Source organism: Larus michahellis, chromosome 4 (assembly GCF_964199755.1).
Source record: "Larus michahellis chromosome 4, bLarMic1.1, whole genome shotgun sequence".
NCBI lineage: Eukaryota > Metazoa > Chordata > Aves > Charadriiformes > Laridae > Larus > Larus michahellis.
This window is the reverse complement of record NC_133899.1, coordinates 11,802,621-11,825,792: the sequence shown is the minus strand read 5'-3', so window position 1 is coordinate 11,825,792 and position 23,172 is coordinate 11,802,621. Positions and strand designations below refer to the sequence as shown.

The 23,172-nt window shown below is 46.7% G+C and overlaps 2 protein-coding genes across 7 annotated transcripts in view; one reads left to right on the top strand and one right to left on the bottom strand.

Annotated features, from left to right (window-relative positions):
• The window catches only part of LRP3 (LDL receptor related protein 3), a 28,568-nt gene extending 20,090 nt beyond the window's left edge, over positions 1-8,478 (top strand). For 3 of the 4 annotated variants that reach the window (XM_074582957.1, XM_074582955.1, XM_074582958.1), the window contains 4 exons: positions 288-496; positions 779-1,865; positions 3,012-3,144; positions 4,064-8,478. In XM_074582957.1, the coding sequence (XP_074439058.1) occupies positions 288-496; positions 779-1,865; positions 3,012-3,144; positions 4,064-4,876 (2,242 nt within the window). In that variant the 3' untranslated portion in view covers positions 4,877-8,478. The remainder of the gene's footprint in view (positions 1-287; positions 497-778; positions 1,866-3,011; positions 3,145-4,063) is intronic. The other variant, XM_074582956.1, reaches the window with a different exon arrangement.
• A 2,887-nt stretch (positions 8,479-11,365) lies between these two features.
• The window catches only part of SLC7A10 (solute carrier family 7 member 10), a 38,742-nt gene continuing 26,935 nt past the window's right edge, over positions 11,366-23,172 (bottom strand). Inside the window, exons 3-11 of one of the 3 annotated variants that reach the window (XM_074582959.1) lie at positions 21,502-21,653; positions 20,590-20,715; positions 19,443-19,596; positions 18,174-18,297; positions 17,975-18,078; positions 16,742-16,838; positions 14,476-14,625; positions 13,940-14,117; positions 11,366-13,474 (exon numbers count right to left, since the gene is read on the bottom strand). In XM_074582959.1, coding sequence (XP_074439060.1) covers positions 13,347-13,474; positions 13,940-14,117; positions 14,476-14,625; positions 16,742-16,838; positions 17,975-18,078; positions 18,174-18,297; positions 19,443-19,596; positions 20,590-20,715; positions 21,502-21,653 — 1,213 coding nt within the window. In that variant the 3' untranslated portion in view covers positions 11,366-13,346. The remainder of the gene's footprint in view (positions 13,475-13,939; positions 14,118-14,475; positions 14,626-16,741; positions 16,839-17,974; positions 18,079-18,173; positions 18,298-19,442; positions 19,597-20,589; positions 20,716-21,501; positions 21,654-23,172) is intronic. The other 2 variants (XM_074582960.1, XM_074582961.1) reach the window with 2 other exon arrangements.

Genomic DNA, 23,172 nt, shown 5'->3' with positions numbered 1-23,172 from the left:
TTTGAGGACTCTTGAGTAAAAGAGGAACATCCTTTCAGCTTTTGGAGCTACTTGGCATGCTGTTTATGCCTGTGAGATGGGTGCTTTTCCAAATTGGAGGAATTTGAGCACTCTGTTTATATGTACTCAAGATACTGTAGGTGTTTCATTACCTTTGAATGTGATCTCTTTATGTCAGCACTGCTTGGTGCAGAATGTCAACTGTTAACAGTCTGTTTTTAATGTGTTTGGCTTTGTTCCAGATACATGTCCTCTTTGTAACTTGTGTTTTCTTTTGTTACTAACAGTTTTAAGAACTTCGATTTGGAAGACTCTCAGAAGTGTGCAGTAGACTGGTTGATGATTGGCCCCTCTTCCAAGAGGGAGGAGTACAAAGTGTGTGGATCTTCCATACCTCCGTCTTTCATCTCTGCAAGGGACCATGTTTGGATATTTTTTCACTCAGATGCATCAAGCTCAGGACAGGCTCAGGGATTTCGCCTTTCTTATATTAGAGGTAAAACCTTACAGTTTTGTTGGCTTCACTTATATTCTCTATGGCAAAACCTGAAGACGGTAGTATTTTTTGTTGACAGGAGTCTTGGGCCAGTCTTGATGGCTGTAAGGTGTCAGCATGGTAACACTGATATTTCCACTTGGACTTTTAACAGATTTCTTGAAGTGTCCTAGCCTGACCGACTGACTCATGACATACAGGGAGGTAGATGTTAAAAAGTGACAATGGATTGTTCCAAAAGTTTTGATACTGACTCTTCTCTCTCCCTGCCCTCTTTCACAGGAAAGATAGGTCAGGCTGCGTGCCAGTCAGATGAATTCCGTTGTGCAAATGGAAAGTGTATTCCCAGTACTTGGAAGTGTAATTCCATGGATGAGTGTGGGGATAATTCGGATGAGAGAAACTGCACCGTCCCTCCAACAGAGCCTCCCTCCAGCATCTGTCCCTCAGGAATGTTCCAGTGCAGTGCAGCCCACTCCACCAAGTGCTTGATGAACGAGCTGAGATGTAATTCAGTTAAGGACTGCAGTGATGGTTCGGATGAAGATAATTGTCCCGATCTTTCCTGTGGGAAAAGGCTGGGTAATTTTTATGGATCTTTTGCTTCCCCAGACTTATTCCGTGCTGATCACAGCAGATCAGACCTTCGTTGCACATGGTACGTGGACACACAAGATAATCGACACGTTCTGTTGCAGCTTGATTTGCAGTTAGGCTACAATGACTATGTAAAGGTGTATGATGGCATCGGGGAGAGAGGTGATAAACTAATGCAAACATTTTCATATCACAACAATAGGCATTCGGTGAGCGTGGAGTCATCAAAGGGCCAGCTCACTGTCTCGTATCATGCCCGCTCCAAGAGCACTGGCCATGGGTTCAATGCAACCTATCAGGTGAAAGGCTATTGTCTTCCTTGGGAGCACCCTTGTGGAAGCGATGAAGAGTGTTTCACAGATAAGCAGCATTGTGATGGCTGGTGGCACTGTCCAAATGGTAAAGATGAGGAGAACTGTCCTGCCTGCCAGAAGAACGAATACCCATGTGAAGGAAACAGTGGGCTCTGTTACTCAATACTTGACCGCTGTAATAACCAAAAGAACTGCCCAGATGGCTCGGATGAAAAAAACTGCTTTACTTGCCAGCCAGGAAACTTCCATTGTGGTACAAATCTGTGCATCTTTGAGACTTGGCGCTGTGACGGCCAAGAAGACTGCCAGGATGGAAGTGATGAGCATAACTGTCTGGTGATTGTTCCCAGGAAGGTCATCACAGCTGCTCTGATCGGGAGTCTTGTGTGTGGCCTGCTGCTGGTGATAGCACTGGGTTGTGCATTTAAATTATATTCTCTGAGGACCAGGGAGTACAGGTAAGCGTCTTGCTTTTATGGTGCTTTAATAGCTGTGGTGTTTTTTTCCTTTTTGTTTAAAGGAAAATAAGTCAATTGTTAACCAGAGAATTTGCAAAATACTGTGAAATCAATCCAAGGAATTGATAGCAATTAAATAGCAGCCGTTGCATTAGGCTTAGAGAGGAGCAGTTAAGATTTTTGGAAGTAGCGAGGGGAATGTCAGCTCTTCTGTGATCTATGAGAAATATACATTTATTGTGCAGCCTGGCAGAACCTGTATCTGACTTAAGTCAAACCTGTTTTGAGCAATTTTCTCTCCTCGCTCCTGCTGCTGCAGCAAACCCCTTGCCCCTACCACAAACCGAGTGCTGAACTGTATGTACCAGTGAAATCTTTGCTGCACCTGAACTGAATAACCCCCAAGCCTCCCCAAATCCTCCAGTTCTCAGCTCTAAGAGCGATGTCCCGCAGCGGCGGGGCCGTTCTGGCAGGAGTTGTTTGCCTGTGCTGCGCCCCTTCCCTGGTCCTGCGTGCCCTGTTGCGCGGAGAGTGTGTGTGTTCCTGTGCCTGGGCGCTGTGCGGCTCTGCCCTTCGGAGGGAGACAAAAAGCACTTTCTGGTGCACTAGCTCTGTGCCGCGCTGCTGACACTGGTCCTGTTCGCAGCACGCTGTGCTTCACGGTCCCTCCTGAGCAAACCTGTACGACTAAGGAGCCGGGAACAGCTGCCGTGCTGTTGGGAACCATGGTGCCTTGGTTCTGGCAGGACAGCCGAAGCTCTCTGCAGCTGCAAGCTGCCCCTGTTGTGGGATTGTTTCCAGGTCATAATGTTGTGTTTTCCAAAAATAACCTTTAGGCCCTTGCTGAACAAGTCACCACTGTTGCTGGTGTAAGCTGGCCGATTGAAAAACTTCATTTGCCGCAGAGTCCAACCTGGGACCGCGCCAAAGAGTTTGCTGGTTGGATTCACTGGTGCTTATACCCTCTACTCTCATTCCTTTTGTTTATTTTAATATCCTGATGAGATTTTCACGGAGCCTAGTTGAAGGTTCGCAGTTTTGCTGCGTGTGAAGCCCTCTGCGCTGCTTTTATACATTAGTGTGAGGGAGGCAGGACAAACTGACCGTTGCTTCTCTTCCATGTCTTCCCTCTGGTTCTGTTTGCAGAGCGTTTGAGACCCAGATGACGCGACTGGAGGCAGAGTTTGTGCGGCGAGAAGCTCCTCCTTCCTACGGGCAGCTGATTGCACAAGGACTTATCCCCCCCGTTGAAGACTTCCCTGTCTACAACGCATCGCAAGTATGGAGGCACCAGTGCCAATTAACCTGCCAGCAGCCAAGCTGCTATAAATTAGATAGAGTCAATCTGCAGCTGTATTCTTTCATTCAGCTGTGCTAGTTATAGGGAAGTCCTATAAAAATGTGTATGCTTTACTTGGAGCTGAAGAACCACAGTTACGCATCTTGGTGCTGTGGGTAGTGTGGAACACGCTGAGTGTGTTTGCTAGGGAACAGCGGTGAGATAAGCACATGCTGTTTTGCTGTACATCAAGGTAGAACGAACAGAGACAGGGAGAAAGGTCAGAAAGTAAATAGAAAAAAGGCTTTTCAAGCTGAAATTGTAATGTGCCTGAAGTGATAAGAAAGTAAGGTCTCTAGTAGTATTTTTGGGAAGTTCTGGGATTATTTTCCATTTACAGATAACGTTACACTGGGAAGCCATTAAGTCATTCTTCTCTTTCATTGCCGAGTTCTCAAAAGTCTCCTGTGCCCTGTCGGAAGTATCCAACTGTGATACAGTTCCTAGTGTGATAAAGCTCTTGTAGTTTGTTACTCAAGTGGAGAAGTAGTTTGCCTTGGCCTTTCTTCTCTGCTGTTGTCATCAGCTTTTGAGGATCCTCTGCTGTTGCTGATGGTAGAGGACTGGGTGGTCTGCAGTCCGGTTCTGTAGTGGTGATCTGATCGCCTGAGTGGAGCGTCTTCCTGGGCAGAGAAGTAGAGCTTAAGCTCATAAATGCTCTAAGAGAGAGTCTTTTGGTACAGGCAGAGCTGTCTTTGGTGCTCTTAAATAATTCATTAGAAAATACGCGTTTAACAAGGAAGTGCAGGGATCAAGTCTGAGAATTCTGGTAAGGTGGAGGTGTTAGTGGAAAGAACAGGGCTAAGGAGAAGTGTTTTGAGTATGTGTAAAATCATAGTTTGTTACATCTGTGTTACAGGCTTCTGTGCTGCAGAACATCCGAACAGCCATGAGGAGGCAGATGAGACGACACTCGTCAAGACGGAGCTCATCTCGGCGGCGCTTGGGCAGGCTCTGGAACAGACTCTTCCACAGACCTCGGGTGAGAGGACAGATCCCGCTGCTGACGCCTGCCCGCACTTCACAGACTACGCTGGGTGATGGAATCATCAACCGTGCTGATGGGACTATTCGGAGTCCTCCACCTTCCCCCGAAGGACCTAGTTTAGAGGCAAATACCCATGGTCAAGCCAGGGGCCTACAAGAAGCTGGGTGCAACAGCTTGCAGCCAGAGACTGAAATCACAGAGCCATCGCCTTCAAACGTCTTACCGAATACTTGCACAGCAGCACACGCAGAGCCGGAGGCTGGACGCGCTGATAAACCTTTAGGTGCTGAGACCTCTGGCAGTGAGCTTAAGCAGTCCAGTAAAGCGGATTCAGGAAAGACTTTCAGAGATCCTTTATCTGAAAGTGTTGCAGAAACGATCCATGGAGGGTCAGCATCCAGGAGGACTGTCCCAGAGGACAGTAGCTTAAGTAGAAGTCATCCGCTGAGTGAAGAGCCATGCAGGTTACCCTTAAAAAAGTGGGAGTCTGCTTATTCAGACAGCCCTGTGAATGTTCATATCCAAGTGGATGGACAAAACCGATGTTGCCCTAACTCGTACCGGGAGGAGCCTTTGGGTATTCATGCGGCTTGTTGCCATTCTGTGGAAGTGCCAATGTTGGAGTCCTCTACTCCCCTCTCTGAAATCAATACCAGTGATGATGAATCTTTACTTGTTTGCTAATAAAAATTTTTGGTTTGGCTCTGTAAATTTTGTAAGTCATTGTTTATATGACAGTGCACTTTGAAGATAGATGGTATGTCTGTGCTCTCAACTTTGTCTCGTAAAACCAGCGTGCTTTAATCCCACAGGGAGTACAGTACAAGACTAACCGGGACGAGTTTTTGTCTGCATTGCTATTCCTGAAACTCCAGTGGGGCAGAAGTAGGCCAGTATGCGATGTCAGGGACTAGGAGAGCAAGAGTGTGTCACTGCAGTTTGGAGGTATCTCCATCCTCTAGTATTTCTTCTGTGCATTTATTCACGCTGTGTTCAGGGAATTAGCGTTTCTTTGCTTTTCAAGTGGTCTTACTGCAACTAGAGAGAGCTCTGTTGGAACCTGGGGCAGGCGCCACTCATTGTAACTATGAGTGCTAAACTAGAAATAACATTGTTGTCTTTTTAGACATCGTAGTTTAATTAAAATGTAATATTTTTAATTACAAATATTTAGAAGGAAATAAAATCCTTCATAGCTTCCTCTTTATAGAAGTTGCGCACTTCCTTTGCTCCCTTCAGAAATGTTTTGATGGCCATATGTACCTTGAAGCATCCACTAAAACCAAAGTTTCTGTATAGGATACCCAGAATGATTCCAGGTGTCTTACCTGCCACAGCTTTGTAACGGGAGGTGAGCGGTGTTCAGTGTGAGTGGAGCGCATCGAGCCCCAGTGGCAGCAGTATTTCTTTTTTGTGTTGTCGTATGTTGCATTCTCTTCATAGTGATGTTGTGAAGGTTGAAGAATTCTTTGCCTTCTCCCTACCCTCGTTTTCCCCTCCTCCCTTCTCTTTTCAGGGACTTTCATGATTGTACCACTTTGGGTGTGCCCTGAAGGATTCTGAGGCTTCACAGCTCCCGTCGCTGCAGCGGGAAGCACTGAGCACTTGGTAACTGTCAGGGTCAGACTTCTGTTTTATACTGAAATAAAATCTGCTTCACAAGTTTGCTTGTAAATCTGCTACCTAGGTGCAGATGTATAAATCAGGTTTCTTTATTTTTAGAGGATGCTATTTTGTTTGCTTTCTTCTTTTTATGAACTGAAATAGGTCAGTGCCATTTTCAAAGCTGATGGTGTATGGATTGCACAACACTCAAATGTAAACTGGTGCCTTTTTGGTTTTTAGAGTGTAATTGAAAGCAAACAAGTTATTTGGCTGGAATAAGGGTGACGTTGCTTGGCCAGGAGTGACATTATCTTGTGATAGCTTGGCCCTGTTGCAGTGGCTGGGCTCCCCCGTGCTCTAACGAGCTCTGCTTCAGTTCCCTTGTGGCACAGGGACAAACAAAAACACTTTATGTAGAAACTCACAAGGCAGTTGATGCTGCTGCTCTGTAAATGCCCGAGTGCCCTGAAACTTGTTTGTTGCTGTAGGAATTCAAGTTGTCCAAAGTCATGAACTGAACCTGTAAAACCGAGGTGAATTTGGCATCTGCGGGCCTGGGCTCTGCTGTCCACCGGACCCTGCTGGCTGTGAAGGCACACGGGCTTTCCCAGTGACCATCACAATTTACATCAAAGTGTCAAAGATGTTTTTCCTTTAAATGGGTTATATTTTGCCCTGGATCTTTTACTAGGACTCCCTTTGGGAGTGCCTGAAAAAAACCAAGGAAAAGGACTTTGGCTTTACTGAAACATAACATGGAAGAATTAAATTTAAGTGATTTTTTTTTTTTTTTTAATCCAGTTGCGAATTGGTTTCATACTGCGCATTCCAGAGGCAGAAGATTGAAACTCCTTTAGGGCATTGCTAGCAGGAAGGGCTTGTGGCAAAATGCGTAACAAGTAAGAGTCGTAGTTAGATAAAATAAATACTGCTCAGTCATTTTTTCCAAGTGCTGCTGTGATCAGAATTCATTTCATCAAAGGAAATGTAGTTTTGAAAGAGATCTTGCTTTCATGGCATTTGTAAACATTTTAGGCATGTTCCACCTTTGCAAGGCCACGTTCTGTAGTCATTGCACTGCCAGGGTTGTTCGCATCGAAGGCTACAGGTTTTAGTGTCTTTTTTTTATATGTCTAAAGTTAATTTTAAATACATAGAATTGTGTACGTAAAGTAGTTAATTATAATTGGAGGACGATTATATTTCAAGGTTAGTATTGTGCAGATATGAAGGACCTTAGAAATAAGTGTATATTTAGTTCTGTTACAGAAATGTATTTCTGTAATAAAATAACATTGGTCATACTATGCCTTAAACTATTGCTGCTGTAAAGCTCTTAAGGTTGAAATATGGACTTCAGAATACTGCTGTACTTTAGGAACAACCCTGAACAGCTAACACTGTATTTTATATTAAGATTTGTAACTTCACATAATTTCTTATGTATATCATACATATTTTGTGTACTGATCCATTTGGTAACTTGGTGGAAATTTCATTGAGAAGGTTTTATTTTTGAAAATTTAAAAAAAAAAAAATCCAGGTTAATGAAAATTCTGTACATTTCAAGCATCAAAACGTTCACAGCCCTCACTACTGGAGTTCGTAGCCTGGAGCATTGATGGGAGACACGAGCCCAGGGCTCTTTGTAAGCACCTAACCCGTATTCTGACAGGCAGCGTTCTCTCCCGGATCCCCCTGGCCCGTTCCCTGGAGGGAAGAGTCACAAATTTCCTGTTAATTTTGCAGGAGAAATCTCTGTGTCTGCACTGTGAGCACAAACCGGAGCGTTGCAGGTTCCTGGAATGTCAGTCCCTGAGGGAACCGCGTGGCCCGTCGGTGTCTGCCCTGGCCAGCGTCGGGCACCGAATCCGCCCTCCTCCAGGCCACCTGCGTTCTGTTTCATGTAAGCTGCTGCCCCGTACCCACAGCTTCCTCAAATTAAAAAAAAAAAAAAAGTGGGAAACTGCGACTGTGCCAGACATGGACACAAAGATCTCATTGTTGTGTTTCTTTGCTCAGTGGAAAATACCACACTTCAGTGACTAAACAGCCTAATGTTAATCAGCTAATAATCTTGATAAAATTTCTGTTATTTTAATAATGCTTTTCTGCACTCTTCTAAGATTTTTCTAGACAGAAGGGAAACACAGTATTTAAGACCGTTTTTATTGTTGTTTGTTTGTTTGGGTTTTTTTTAAAGATACAAAACTCCCCAGTCCAAGCAGCCAAAAACCCCTCTGTAAAAAAGCCCCTGAGTAGAGAAGAATACCTATGCTGGTTTAAGAAGAATGGGCGCGCATAGACAGCATTAAGGGATAAGTGACCCCCGTATGTTTTCTCTTACTGCTAGTAACACATGGGGAATATTTCTGTTTGGAATTCTGGCACCTTCCAGCTTCTGTATGACTGTAAATCCCTTAAGCGTACTTGTTTTATTTTTCTATTCTCTGCTTTTTTTTTTTTAGTTTTATTTTTATTTACATGTTGTATATATTCCTTTAGATATGACATTTTACCATAATGTATGCACAGGTATATGGTTCAGGTATGGCATCATGGTTGCCGGTGTCCGCTGGTTCCTGGACAATGATACTAAACAAGTAAGATGCTGGGCATCATCAAACTTTGCTCTCGCTTTGGATCTATTAATTTTTAATAAAATTTGACATGCCCAGAGACTGTGGGTTTCTGAGTGTCACTCGAACACCAACAATTGATGGTGCCGAAATTGTATTTCCATAGCCTTCGTTTGACTTTGACTCTGCATATGCCAACCCCTAGCTCAGTATTTTGACATGAATATGAAGGGTGGGGTGTTTTTTTTTTGTTTGGTTTGTTTTTTGGTTTGTGTAGTTTTGGGGTTTTTTTTATTGCCTGCTTTTTCTGGTAGCTGAAGCTGTGGAGGTGCATCGCTTTTGTAGATAGTACTTGTGAAATCTTCGCACTAGCAATTCACTCTTGTATACGACTACCTTTAAGGTGCACGTATGCATATATCCCAAATAGCACAAAGAAGCCCTGAAGTATATGATGGTGTAGGTGGTTAAACCCCCACCCCACAAAATAATTTCTGAAGTGCAGCCTGTCGTTTCTGTTGCCGCGGGCAATGCTGCTCATGCTGATGCTTCCCCTTCCTGGTCTGTGCTTTGGCGGGTACTGCCGGCTCCGTCCTGCTGGTTTCCAGCAGAAGGTGGGGGACGAGTTATTTCTGAGGCTGTAGGAAATCTTTATCTGTATTGAAAAGAATTGGACAGACTTTATGGTCATCTGGATTTATCCGCAGCCGCGAAGGATGGGAGGACACAGGGATAACCTTGAGGGAATTATGTATTTTTTTAACTAGACCGTTCTCTGAGAGGGAGGAGAATTTGCTTGTTTTAAGATTTTTGGTCTTTGCAATAAGGCAAGTTTTAATCTCCCGGGCATGCATTAGGATTTGAAATCCAGTACGAATGGCCATCAGCCCATGGCAGGCAACAAACTTCATCTCCTGCCTCTGCCAGCCTGTTGCCCCAGCAAGCTGTTCCATAGCCCGTCCGGCTCTTGTGATCTTGGCTACAGGGATTAACCTGTGACCACGGCTGATGGGAGAAGTTTATGTTTTATTTGTTCTTTGTTCCCTGTCCTACGATGCCTTCTCCGTCTCCCTCCCTTCTAGCACTATCTCTCGCCTTAGGACTTTAAGACAAATTTCTTTCTGGCCTCTCAGCATCTCTTGGTCACTTTCTAATCCTTTTCCTTGGATTTTCCCTTTTCCTTTTTCCCAGTGCAGAAGTTTCTCCTTGCAGTTACAGTACTGATGAGTATCAACGACCGAGGAGGGGAGGTTCAAAAAGCCAAAGAGGCTTTGCCTGTCTCGCAGCTGGGGTGGGAGGTGGAGACAGGGCACGCATGTCCGAATGCTAAAGCATTAGCTTTAATTCCAAGCAAGGTTTATGCTTTTTTTTTTTTTTTTTTTTTTTACATTTTCATTTAGGATATACTTCAACATCTCTCATAGAAACTCCTCAGCAACTGAATAATTGCTAACTTCTTGTCATTCCGTACTTGGAGAAAAGTGGCTGCAAAGCAAACGTGTTTTGTTTTTAAGGTTTTGAGAATTCACAGCCGAGAGAGTGAAACATGAGAGACACCTTGGCAAAGGCCTCTGAGAATGAAGCGTGGGACAGCGTGTTTGCTGGGGGTTGTTCGTTTGTTTGCTTTCCCCTCAAAGATGAGTCATTTTATTTATCTTCATCTATTGGGCACGGAGAGGAGCGGCAGGTTCCCAGCAGCAGCCAGTTGCCATCGGGGCCGTGGGGGGCTCCGTCCCCGCCACAGCCCTCCCTGGATGGTGCTGCTCTGGGGAAGCCCCCGGCCCATGCTGCAAGGCTCGGGCAGGGCTGCGCTTTCAGAAGCGATTGAGCAGGGAGGAGGAAATCTCGTCTGCCTATTTTTGGGTGCATTTTTTTTGTAAAGGTGCTTCCAACTGGAATGTAACATGAAGTGCACAGTGACTCATCAAGCCATCCTGAGCTGGGTGAAAGCTCTGACCTGAGACCTGTCTCTTACCTTGACCCTGATAGATCCAACTCTTCCGGTTGATGTGCTAATGTGAACCGAAAACAAGCGATGCCTTTATCGGGGTGATGAGAGTGGCTGGACCAGCAGCATCAACTGCCTCATCGTCCCTGCGCTTCCCAGCAGTGCCCACCCGGCTCCTCCTCCCCCTGACCATCACCTCCCCTGGGAGAGGGGCCATCTCGCCCGTCAGCGCAGTGACGGTGGCTGCTGCTGCTCCTCCCAGCGCTGTGGTAACGCGGGTGCGGATCATCCATACTCTCCCTAATACTGGCACTATCTTGTTTTGTCTCTGAAATTCTCTGAATGCTCTATTATGGCCAGTGCTACAAGAATAAACAGCACAGATATTCTTCTGCGTTACAACCTCTAATATTTTATATTATATTTATATTACATAAATATAATTGCATATAATATATAGTCTTACATAGCATTGCATTGCTTTTAAAGCTTTGTTTTAAACTCCTTTCTTTTGGAAACAACTTGCTTTTCCGCATCAAGAATCACGATGTTCTTGACATGCTTGTAGCATCAGCTGCCTCAAGGTTTGTCTTTCGTTCAGTGGGCTTTAAAATACTAGTGATTACGTCTCCTTTGGGCCTTTTGCTTCCTCTTTGGGAAAAATCACACTTAGACGGGGTTGAGCATGCTGCTAAATTTCACTTAGCATTTGAATTTATCTTTCTAGTTCTGTACATCGATTTCTATGGTTAGAAAATATACACATTAGGAGCTAACTTTTGCAAAGCCTTTAAAAAAATAATATATGTGATGTTGGGAGCACAGATGAAGCTGTTCCTAAAAATGAAATAAGACAGCGTGGAACAGCTTTTGGGGGTTCATACGTAATTTGAAGATGAGCTCTACTAAACCGTCCTGTTCTAAATTCAGTCTTCTGATTTAAGGTCAAATGTCGATTGTTTTAAAGCATGGCAGTATAATGAGGGGAAATGTGAGCCAAACCCAGTTAACAACCATGAGGCAATTGGCCCTTTAATTTTGCTTTTGATTTCCTTAAACAATAGCCAAGGAGAGCCTTGGTAGGAGTTACAGCACATTATTATTATTATTATTATTACTATTATTATTATTACCACCTTTCTCATTACCATACAGACTTGTTGTCTCAAGAGCTGCAAAGTTTCTGTGCTGGCTGATTTCCATACTTTAATTATGTAAACAAACAAAAATAAAACCACACTAAAACCGAGCAGTTCTGAAAGAAATCATTATTGCTGGTGCCATAATACATTTAATTTGCCCACTAGATAATAAAGTTATTGGAAAAATTAATCTGTTGGAAATTATACCACAGGAAGATGATTTTGAACTGTGGAAAATAAGCCTCAGTCACGAGAGCTGCTGACACGGGTTCAGTGTTCAGGTGCTGCTTTGCCAGTAGAAACAGGGGCGGTGTGCTGGGAATTTAAAAAAAAAAAAAAAAAAAAAAAGAAAAAAGAGCTGAATAGAAATTATTTTCATTAGCAAACTTCATATATTACTAACGTTATTTAAAATGTGGAATCTCTCTTTACATGTGTGCATAAGTACACACAAACCCACGCCTTTTTCTTTAGGTAAATATATATTTTAATCTCTCATGATTAAGAGCTTTATACAGACAGAATAGTATAAGTTGTGTTTCTTTTTAGTGCCTGCCATCTGAAAGTTTGGAGAGAGATGGATAGGTATTTAAAAATAAAAAAACCTTTGAATAATGCATTGTGTTGGAAAGACACATTCCTTGAGCTCAATCCTTATTTTGAGTCTATTCTTAAATCTTTGTAGAGCGTGTGGTACTTAACACACTGAGAGATTAATGAAGCCTTAATTTTTGTAGCAGGGCCTGTACCACACGGAAAGATGCTTTTAAAAGGAAATTCACATAGCTGTGACCAAGGCTACTGAACGTGATAGCTTCTGTTTTCAAAACTTGCAGAAGAACAGTAGCGATTCACAATATTGCTCGGAGCTCTTCTTGCATTTTGCATTTTCAAAAGATTCTTTGGTGTGAAAGTGGCCATATTGCTACAGCAGCAAGTCTCTCTATATTAATTAAGTATGGGAATGAGATTTTTTTTTTTTCCCTAGTGTTTGCCACAAATAAAATATGCAGAACACCTTCTAAAGAGCATCTGATGTGAGAACGATTTAGGCTTGTTTCTTGGCTGAGCACGGCTGAATTGGGGTTTGTCTCTGAGGCAGTGCGACAGCCCCTGACACCAGTGAAAGGGAGAAGGGCCGGGCTTCGCTCTCCCATTTCGCTCCAGTCCCACTGCTGAGCCCGCTGCGAACCCTCCCCGGCTCCGCCTTGGTGGAAATGCTTCAAAATTGAGATATTTGAGATTTTTTTTAATAACTTTTTTTTTTTTAATATTTTTTTCCTGTGTCACCAGACGGTGATGAAGCAGGCTGTTGATTTTGGGCCCTGGGCTCTCTGGTCTGCCCAGGTGGTTGCTGTTGGGCGCAGGACGCCGGGACGCCTCTGGCAGTGGTGAGGGAGGGGGGTCTTCCGAGGGGTAACTCACGTGTTACGTGGGGATTCTCCCCACCCAGGGATGGCAATGGGAATCTTCCTGCTGCCATGGGTGTCCCAGGGGCTCCTCGCTATCTCTTGATTTCACCACTTTGATTTTGTGTCGGGAGCTGCCCTACTTTTGAAATGCCTAAATCTGTGTGTCTCTGATGGACCCTCCTGGCTGCTAAAATCAGTATTCCAGAGCTGTATCCGTACAAGTACACTGCCAGAAGAACACAACCAGCACCTTATTTTATATTTTATTTCTTTTCTTTTTTTTTTCTCTCTTTTTTTTTTTTTTTTTTAGGGAAAAACTAAAAGCTACAGATGCCATAAAGGGTGTAGCTCATTTTATGGGCTTCACTATTGGAGCTCTAAAAACATTTGTGTTTTTTTTTCCAGAAAAACTTTTTGCAAAAATTAGCATGTAAACAAGAAGCCACTTCATCCTGGGAGGCCGCGTTGCTATTTCGTCTCCGCCGTCTTGGTCGCCGGTCGCCGAGAGCAGGCAGAGGGTGCCTCCTCCTCCTCGGCGACTCCCCCCTGAGGGTAGACCACAAAACACAGCTTCTGTCCCCAGCAGGTCACCGACTCTGCGAAGAGCAATGGGCGGGTGGTTAATGGGGATGCTCAGGCTCTGCCAAGCAGAAGCGATGCCGGGGCCACCCCACGCGTGAAGGGACGCGCATCCCGCCGGGAAGAAAGCAGGGCAGGGGGGAGGCAAAGCCCTCGGCCATTTATTAGTCCTTTTGTGAGAACTCATTTCTCCTCTATGTGTTTAAAATTGCCCTCCAGCGTGTCTGCTCTGGGACAGGCTGCTGTGGGCGAGCCGGGTGGATGGGGAGTCGCAGGGGCGCAGGAGAGGAGGCAGGAGTGAGCACAGCAGTTGCCCAAAGGCAAGCGCTGCCTGGCCACCTTGTGCCCGCGGCTGAGAGCGGTGGTGGGGCTCGCTGGCCGGTTCCCTGGCTGTTTTAGCGCCCATGTGGCCGAGGTTAAGCGGATCCCGGCAGCCCCGAGCAGCCCCAGGAGCGCAGCGAGGCACCGCGGCGCTGCCTTACCTATTAGCCTATTTACACACTTTGGTTTATTTCTCCAGTAGACTCCGAGGAAAAACACCGGCACTCCAGTTAAAATGATAATGAGTCCAATGCCACAGACGACCGGCTCGGAGTATAAGCTGAAGATCAGCAGAAATGCCCAAAACGCCAGGTAAGTGATGGGGATGAGGAGATTCACCTACCGGGAGAGAGCAGAGCAGAGCACGACCGTGCAGAGCAGCAGCAGCGGCTGATGGGCAGTGGGGGCTGTGGGGGGCTGCATCAGCGCTACGGCTTCGGGACCCCCTGAGGGTTGTGTCCCCCCTCCCTCCACCACTGGTGTCCCCTCTGCCATCCCAGCAAGTTCACAGGGGGTATGCCTGTGTGTCCTATTTCTATACTCGTGGCACTTTGTGTTGTGGTTTGGGACCTTAAAACACTATCACTACACCAAAAAATAAACCCTTCTTCAAAACGGGAGGATGGAGGGCTTGGTGTGCCTGTCCCACCCCTTGCATCGCTATCACAACCAAGAGATTTAGCTTTAACATTGTCACCTTGATCGGTCTGAAAATTTTGGGTTTCTTCCAGCGCAACACGATCAGGCCTATAATTGTCACTCCATAGCAGAGGTAGTTAATAAATGACACGTAGTTGATTAGCGTGTATGTGTCTCCAACAAGCATGATGATGAGAGTGGCCAAACACTGCAAAGAGAAAAGCATAGCCTTATTCGAGTCATTAATAAAGAAGGTAGCTTAAAACGAACAAATACAAGCAAAAAACCTGTCAAAGCAGTTGAACTCCTTTTGTTCATGGCCCCTGCTGGGCATTAGATTTTGGTCTGTGTTGCTCCAGGCTCTCTTTTTCTTATATCTCTTTTTCTCAATTGTCTCTTTCAATAGCAAAGCCCTCTCGGGAGGGGGGGCTTCTGCACTGGGAACCAGGCACCACCCCAATCAACAACCCTTTGGTCCCCCTGGTACCCTGTCCGAAGCCTCGCAGGCTTGGCAGGGGGATTTCAACACCATCAGCAGTGTCTCCACAAAGTGGATGTAAACCAGGACTGTGTTTCATATGGGTGTCATGTAACGCGTTCCCCGCTCTCCCCTGGCTGTCACGGGCAGACAACCCGTTCCTGCGGCCGTGGGGCTTTGCAGGGACACTGCTGGGAGCGGTGATTGCTTGCGGGTGGGTGACACTGAGGTGCCAGCTGTGATTCCGGGGTGGCAGCAGGTGGCAGAGGGACCTGCTGCTCCCTCGGTCACTGGTCGCAGTCACACGCAGGTGGGAGAGACGGCTGCTCCCCACCGTCTATTTTACATTTAGCTTGGTATCTTGATTTTTGAAAGGGTTAGTAAAAATACAGGTCTGATGGTGGTGTTAAAAAGGCCTTTCTCCACGTACAAAGAAACTTTTCTCCATGCAAAGAGCTAGGTGTGATTCACTGGAAGAGAAAAAGGAACCTGATGTATTAATTAGCTTTGTCTAAAGTCTGACCTGAAGCCCACTCCTGCCAGGGCTGTTTCACAGCGAAACAGCCTCTGAAATGTAGCGTTATTTCAGACGATGTGTTTTTGAAGACCTGGGCAGGGCAGGCTGTGGGCAGTTTACCCCAAAATCCCGCACAGGCAACACACAAGACATTTGTGATGGAGCACTGAGCCCCAGGAGTGCCGTAAAGCCCCAGCTAGACACACATTTTGTCATAAAAGTGGAATGTGCAGGAGGCTTATTTGGTGAAATTTGGTCTGGGTGTATAGTGCCAGAATTGCTGTTAGAGCCGGGAGACGCATAAAAGTGCCCCATCCTGGCGCATCTGGGGTCAGACCCTGGCTGGTTTGATACTGGTGGCAGGTCTGCAGTTGGCAGCAGTTGATGCATCCGAGTTTTCAAGCAAATGCCCTTCAGGGAATTCCCTTGCTTGGGCCATGCAGCCATGGACAGCAGCACCAGGAGTCATTTTCCTCTTTGACACGTTCTACGCTACAGTAAAGCCCATTACACATTCTAGCTTCACTGTTGCTCAAAGTGTATGAAGCTCTTTGTTTCAAATAATAACTTCTCTAAGTCATTACTAGTGTGGAAATTTACGCTGTACAAAAAGCGAGCAAAATCTTCCCGCGGGAGCACGCCAGCATCCTGACCAGCCCTAAACACCCCAACACTTGGCCCGGTGGTTTCTGGTCTTTGCAGGTGACTTCTGGTCTGCCCGGCATACCATTGAGCAGCCGTGTTATTCAGGGCTGCTGTAATCAGTGTCCCTTCTTAATTGTTTGGCCCACAGAAAAGAAATACCCCTCAGCACTGCCTGATCATCCTCACCATGTGTCTTGCTCATTGAGAGTAAGTAACTTTGGGAGCACTTTGTCCTCTGCCTGGGACCCACCACAGCTTTGGTGGTGGGATCTAAACCAGTCCTGCCCGAGGGGGATTAGCAGTGACCATGGTGATTTCCAGCTCTTTGTGGCAAGCGGGAAAAATTGGTGGAAAGAGCTTGTCTCTTCTTAAATGAAGTATCTCCATTTCAAAAGCCAGTCTCTGTCTCTGCTGTGGGCAGGACAAGTGGTGGCGGGCTATTTCAAGGACCCCTCCCAGCGCCGAGGGTGGCTGGCAGCAGGAGCCATCATTCCCGAGGCCGAAGGCGGCTCCTCTCAGGGGCCGTCGGAGCTGCTCGGTGCCCACTGGCAGCACTCCAGGCCGACCCACGGCTCCTCCGGGGTAAAATGTGGCCTCCCGAGGATTTTTCCAGCTCTCCTGTCTGTGATTCAGTATTTCTAAAAGCCGGTTTCAGGGCGGCAGGGCCGGGATGGTAAAACTTACGCAGACGAGCAGTGCGGGGATGGGCGTGCAGTGCTTGACGTGGATCATGGCAAGCAGACTTGGCAAATGGCCTTCTCGGGCACCAGAGAAACATAACCTGGAAATAAGGACAGTAATGCTGAATCCACTGGGTGTGCAACAGCCTCCTCAATATCTAGCCATGTCACAGCTCTAATCTCAACCGCCCGCACGGGCCTTGCCCTGGAAGGGAGCTGCGGGCTGTGGGTGCTGGGCTGCGACTGGGGGATGACAGGTGACCGACTGCCTGCGTAACCTCCGTCAGTTATTTAAACTAGATCCTTCCGTATACCAGGCCTTTAACAGCTAACGTCATCTGTGACACGACCAGCTCTGAGATGCGGAATTACCTCTGAGGAGGAGGAATGGAATCTGTCCGGTCCCTGCCTGCTGGCCTTGCTGGCCTGTTGCCTCCTCACCCAGGGTGGGATGAATGCCGTGATGCAGGTTGCGTGGCAATCAGCCGTGCATAGCCAAGGCATAAAACCCCTCAGAGATAACATTTCCAGTGTCCAAAGGGGTTTGGGGGAGGTTTAACATGCCTTGAGAGTTCACTTCTAAGTGCGTAACCTGTTCCATACGCACTTAGATTTGTTGCATCTCATACTTGTGAAATTGCTGAGATAAATAACTTTCCCAAGGTACTTAAAACTTGAGTCATTTCCTTGACATTTTTTTTATAACTTTTTAATTAGGTTCAGAGAGGAAAATTCATATAAATAGACCTTATAGACTGCAATATAATACACTTTACAGATTCTGGCCCCACTATCAGCACTGTGCATGCAAAGCATCTTGCCTGAAAGGAGTTTTTCCAGCATGGGAATGAAAATGTCTGTAACTGGGAACAGCACCGGGCTCTATAACTCCTCTTTGAGCGAAGCACAGTTTAGCCTGTAGCTACTGGAACTCTCTTGATGTAAAACGACTTTCGTTCCACGCTAAAGCCGTGTTTGGCTCTTACCGTGAGTTATTCCACATCTGCAGACACTTTCAGTAGCTTATAAGGATTATTTTGCAAGAGATTCCACGATTCAATATGACACTTGCTGATTCAAAACAGAGTAATTCATAACTGAATGTATCCAACGCGCCCAACAACCACCTCATGCTCTACAACATCCAAAAAGTCTAGCTAGCATTTCTTTAGCAAAAGAAATTAAAACAGCCCCTCCCCAAATTAGATAATGTTCATAAAATTGTACTCCATCTAACCTTGATGAGGTAAAAAGGTATCCATTTATTCCTCCAAATGTAGATAGGGCCACTGAGACTGGCATAACCCAGGAAAAATAGCCCAGTAACTTTTCACCAAATGTCTAAAGCAACAGAAGGCAGAGAAACTGAAATACACCGCAAAGCACAGAACCGAAATCAAAGTGTATTTTAGACATCCAGGGAATGGTTTACTTACTACCGCCACAGCGTTGGAGGACAAGAGCTCTTGGGGTGACATGGCAGTGAAATATGCAATGTTGGTGAACGTATACACGAATGTCACCAATGGGATGGATATGAATATGGCACGAGGTAGGTTCCTAATAAAAGAATTAGGAGGGTAGATAAGAAATTACAGTCATGCACAGCGAGACCACAACACCCGTGTACAGCCCGGGGGAGGTCACCCCACCGGGTGGGTTCATCAGCTGTTCCTCTGAGGGAAATGTGCTTCTATGGGCTGTGTGGTGTGACCCGCCGCAGGTTGGAGAAGGCTAAAAGGGCTACCAAAGGCAACATCTGCAGGGGAGCTCCCTGAGACAGACCCACCACCTCTCCCCTTGGGCTGTGGGCAGGGATCGAGGCAGTGTGCTGCTGGAAAATGGAACAGCCGCGTCTCAACAGGCACCAGTTCTTTATTCCTGCCAAGATCTCTGGACATGCACTTTGCCGCTCACCAGTGTGAAGGCGTATGCAGAGCTGCTCGTACGGCCGCAGTGTTATTTCGTTCCCATCCAGACTGTGCAATAGCTTAAATTTCTCCTTGTTTAATTGCTGTGTGCATTGGATGCTCAGAAATAACTAACGCTCTGGGAACTGCTCTTGGCATTTGTTGTTCCACTTCATCAGCTCAGAAATGTTGAAACATTTGAGCTTTGCTTTACTAAACTAAAATTCACTTTCCCTCCAGCTTTCCCAGCCTGCTCGTGATAAATCATTTCTGAGCCCCTGCCTGTAGCCAGGACCAGCAGGAACCTGACGCCAGTACCCTGGCCGTGCTGGGGCAGGGAGCGCCGCCTTCACCGCCCAACTTTCTAATCTTCTCTTTCAGGTGTCTGTGAAAGATCCCCTTTGGGTGAAAAAGCAAAGCAACTTCCAGCATAATTCAATATTTTTCTAATAAAAGTGATTATCCCTATAGATACTTGTGTGGCACCTCATCAAAGGTTAATTTTCTCCTATAGAAGCACTGTATGATTGAATAGCGCCATAAAGATACTGCTTGGTCTGCAGGCTGGTTTGATTCAGTTAATGCCTTGAAATTAAAAATGTATTTTTAATTTCAGTGTTTCTTTTACTTGCCTGCTATCTGTTCCAAACAAAAAATCTCTCTCTCCTTTAGAAAGATTGGTCCCATAGCCATGGAAGGACATCGCTGCAGCTTATTAAATGAATAATATTACCAGATGGCTCCGATGTCTCAGCACTTCAAGAAAATGAGGATGGCATGGAAATGGATACTTGCCTGCGGGGATCTACCAGTTCTTCTGTTACATAGTTCAAGAAGTTCCAGCCACTGAATGCAAACGACCCTTGAAGAAAAGCTAGTGCTAAATGCCCCACGGATGGAGTCATCCAAAAATTGAATGCGTTGCTTGGTGTCAGCTCTTCATAGTTTCCTGCACAGAGAGTGCAAGCAAGAGGTTAAACCACCCCTACCTACTAGAGACACCGGGAAATAGGTAAACTTTTGCTTTTTATTCTTTATTTTTATTCTTCATTCCTTATTGGGTTTGGGACATCATGCTCTTCGTGTCACCAGGGGCTGGCATTGCACTCGCGGTGCTCCTGTGGGACAGTGTCCCGGGGAGGCAGCTCCAGTTGTAGGCATGGGTGTCCCTTGCTGCCATCTGTGCTGTGGCACCGGTGTCACCGCCGCCACCCATCGACCCTTTGCCAGCCTGCACTGTCTGAGGGTGGCTCCTTGGCGGGGTAGATGCCTACCTGTTCTTAATGCAGTTGTCTTTTGCAAGAATTTGTTTAGTAGAAATACTGAAAAATAAATGTCTACGGGGCTGGAAGATTTTTCAAGATCGTGGGATCATATTATCACTGAGAAAACAAGATTTCTGCTCTCTGTAAATGACATAGGTCATCTTCCTTTGTATGACTCATCGCATACATGATAAAACCCTTGTGAGCCTTTTGTGTTCTCTGCTTTCCATTAAGTTAGTCAATCAGCGAGACTTTTCTTTTTTTGCCTATTTTTAATCTTGTAAATGACTTTTTGTAGGAAATTGGACTAGTGCACAAAATTGAAGCAGGTGTCTTCCTGTCCTGGGCAAGGCATCACTTATGCATTTTATACCCAGAGCACTTCAAATTTAAGCAACACACAACAGAATAAAAAATTACAGTAACTATTCCGAAACATCCTCAGCTGCCCTCCTTTATTCTATCAAAGCCGACAAGGTGGGCTGGAAAGGGACTTGTTTAAGGGGATATGGCTGGTTTCCCTGTCGTGCTATCTTCTCCACAGCTGTGTGAGTACACGGCCCTGCGGCTCAGCTAAACCCAGTGTTCCTTCAGGTGGGTTTGTAAGGAGGAAACAGTGCAGTAAGTGGGAAAAATCAACAGTACCATACCCATGTTAGAGCTGTCTCACAGAGTACCTTTAAAGATCTGTATGAAGCCCACAATAATGATAAGGGCCAGGGCTAAGAGTTTTCCTGCTGTAAATATATCCTGAATGCGGGTTGCCCATCGAACGCTGGAGCTGTTCACCCAGGTCAGGAGGACTGGAGAGCAAAAGATGGAATTCAGTGAAATGAAATTATGTTTATTCAAGAACACGCAGTCAAAGCATTGAAAACCGCAGGCTGACGCACACGTTCCTGTGGGGAGCTCTAGCGTGGCCGGGAGCGAGGGTGAGGAGGGGACTCCTGGCTGCAGGAGCATCCCTGGCAGCAGCATCTCCCCACTCAGGCACTGCCAGACGGGTCCCCCAGCGCCAGCGACTGTGCCCAAGCGGTGCTCAGCGCACCGGGACTGCTGCCTCCCCACGGGAATGGTGCACGGCTTTGGTCCCTGCAGCGCTGGGGGGCTGTCGTCGTCTCTGTGAGTAACTAATGCAGAGCTGGTGGCATGCTGCGCTTCATACACGCTGGCATTTGTGGATGTAAAAGATGACTAGGAATGGTAATGGGTGACCCGTGCTGATGGGTCACCCATGCCAGTGGGTGACCTGTGCGGTGGGTGACCTGTGCCAGTGGGTGACCCGTGCTGGGTGCCCATGGCTCTGTGGGGAGCGCAGCAGTGCCCCATCCCACAAGCTCACCTGCCGCCACTTTCCCTGGGACCCGGAGGGATTCGGGTGCTGCCGTGCCCCACTCCAGCCCGCTCTGCTTGCTGTGGGCAAGTGGGAAGGGACTGAATATGCTGCACTGGTCACGGTGCCTGTCCTGGGACCTCCCTGCTTGCCTTTTGGGTTGTGGCCGTGACCCCAGCCTGGCTGGAGCGGCCCTGGAGCGGTCCCCTACAAAACTGAGGCAAGCTTTGTGTGCGCGCGAGAAGCAAATACTCACGTAAACACACCATGGAGAGGATCCTGGAGGCATTATAGGGGGGAATACAGTTAGGGAAGACGGGCTGCAGGACATAGTTTGAGAAGGTCAGCGCAATGACGGCCAGACTGGTAGGGTACATGATAAGCACTGCACTCCACAGCAGCAGAAACCTGAAAACAGAAGAAAAACCACAAGAAGCAGTGCTGGGGTGTGCTGGAGGAGGTAATGCATGCTCGGCTGTGCTGCACTTTGGGACGGCTCCCGAGGCACTGGGACTGAGTGCCTTTGTCCCAGTTATAGCTAACCATCACCTACTTGTGCCCCTCCTCTTCCCTTTTCCCACATTCCCAGTGCAGTCTGCATTTTAAGTTAAATGTTTTAAAGCAAATCACAGTTTAGGGACGTATAGAAGAGTGAGGATTATGCCCAGCGGGCAAGCTTTGATTTAGCTCTGTACATCAAAGTGGAAACATCTCTGTTGCTCCTGGGCTGACGTGTCCCCCCGCAGACGGCAGTCCCTGCATTGCAGCCATCTCTGAAGGGTCTCAGCAGGGCATGGGCCGGCTGCACTCTTGGGGCTGCCACCGGCTCCCCATTGGTCATGGGGGGGTTTCTTGTCACCATTAGGGTTGTCTCTGTGACCTTAGGGCTGCAGTATTGTGTGACTGCCCAGCTGGGGCCACCCGGGCTGATTGTCTGCCTCCTGTGCGGCTGAACGTGATTGCACCAAATGAGGTTCCCTTGCAGATATGAAGTGTGAGAATTTTTGGTTTCTCGCTCTGGGAAAAAGAAAACAATACTTACCTTATAAAAGCAGCAGTGGATCTGGTTAATGTTTTAAAATATTTGAAGTACTGTTATTTCTGTAGGGAGAAGTAGTTGTTGCAAGAAAGTTAAATCCTCCCTGCCACGTACATAGGCACACAGATACATACACATTAACTCATTCATACATGTGCATAAATGTAGTCTGCAGGGATGCCCAGCTCAAATGAGGATCAGAAGTGACATTTCCAAACAAAACAGTATAACTTCTTGATTACATGGGCTGCTCTTTCAGAGGCTGCCCCCTCGCCACCCGCTGCCAGCCCTTAAATCTGGTGCAGCTGTGGATGCCGGGTCCTTTGGATGGAGGGAGGGATGGATGGATGGATGGAGTGACTGCTGCTCCCCAGCTGCTCCCTGGGCTCAGGCGGTGAGTGTTTCTCAGTCCTGGTCTTTACTTTGTCATGTTGTTTCAGAGAAGCATGGGGCAATCTCACACTTCTTTTTTTCTTATTAACTACCAGAGAGTTAATTTGGTAAACAGGCACGATGCAAGAGCTGGTTACCGTCCCAAGTGGCACTATTGGTTTTTAAAACTAAGGGTTCTTTATCCTTTTGTCCTGGCTTGAGTACACATTTCCTTTTATTTTGTTGTGTGACTCCTCCCCTCCCCTGCCCAGTTTCTAATGTTTTTTATCACGGTTCAGAGCAGTTTCCTCCAGTAGTTGCTTTGTGCTATTCAGTGCTGCCGGTGCTGTACCTGGTCTGGGGCAGCTCTCCAGACCCCGTTTGCTGGGGGCGTTAACCTGTCTGGTCCCCACTGAAGACTAAGTGTGACTTAAATACTGCAATAATAATTCGCTGCGAGGGTGCGGGCGCTGCTGAGCGAGGTCAGGTTCAGCCCTCGGTGTCCCTGCAGGAGCC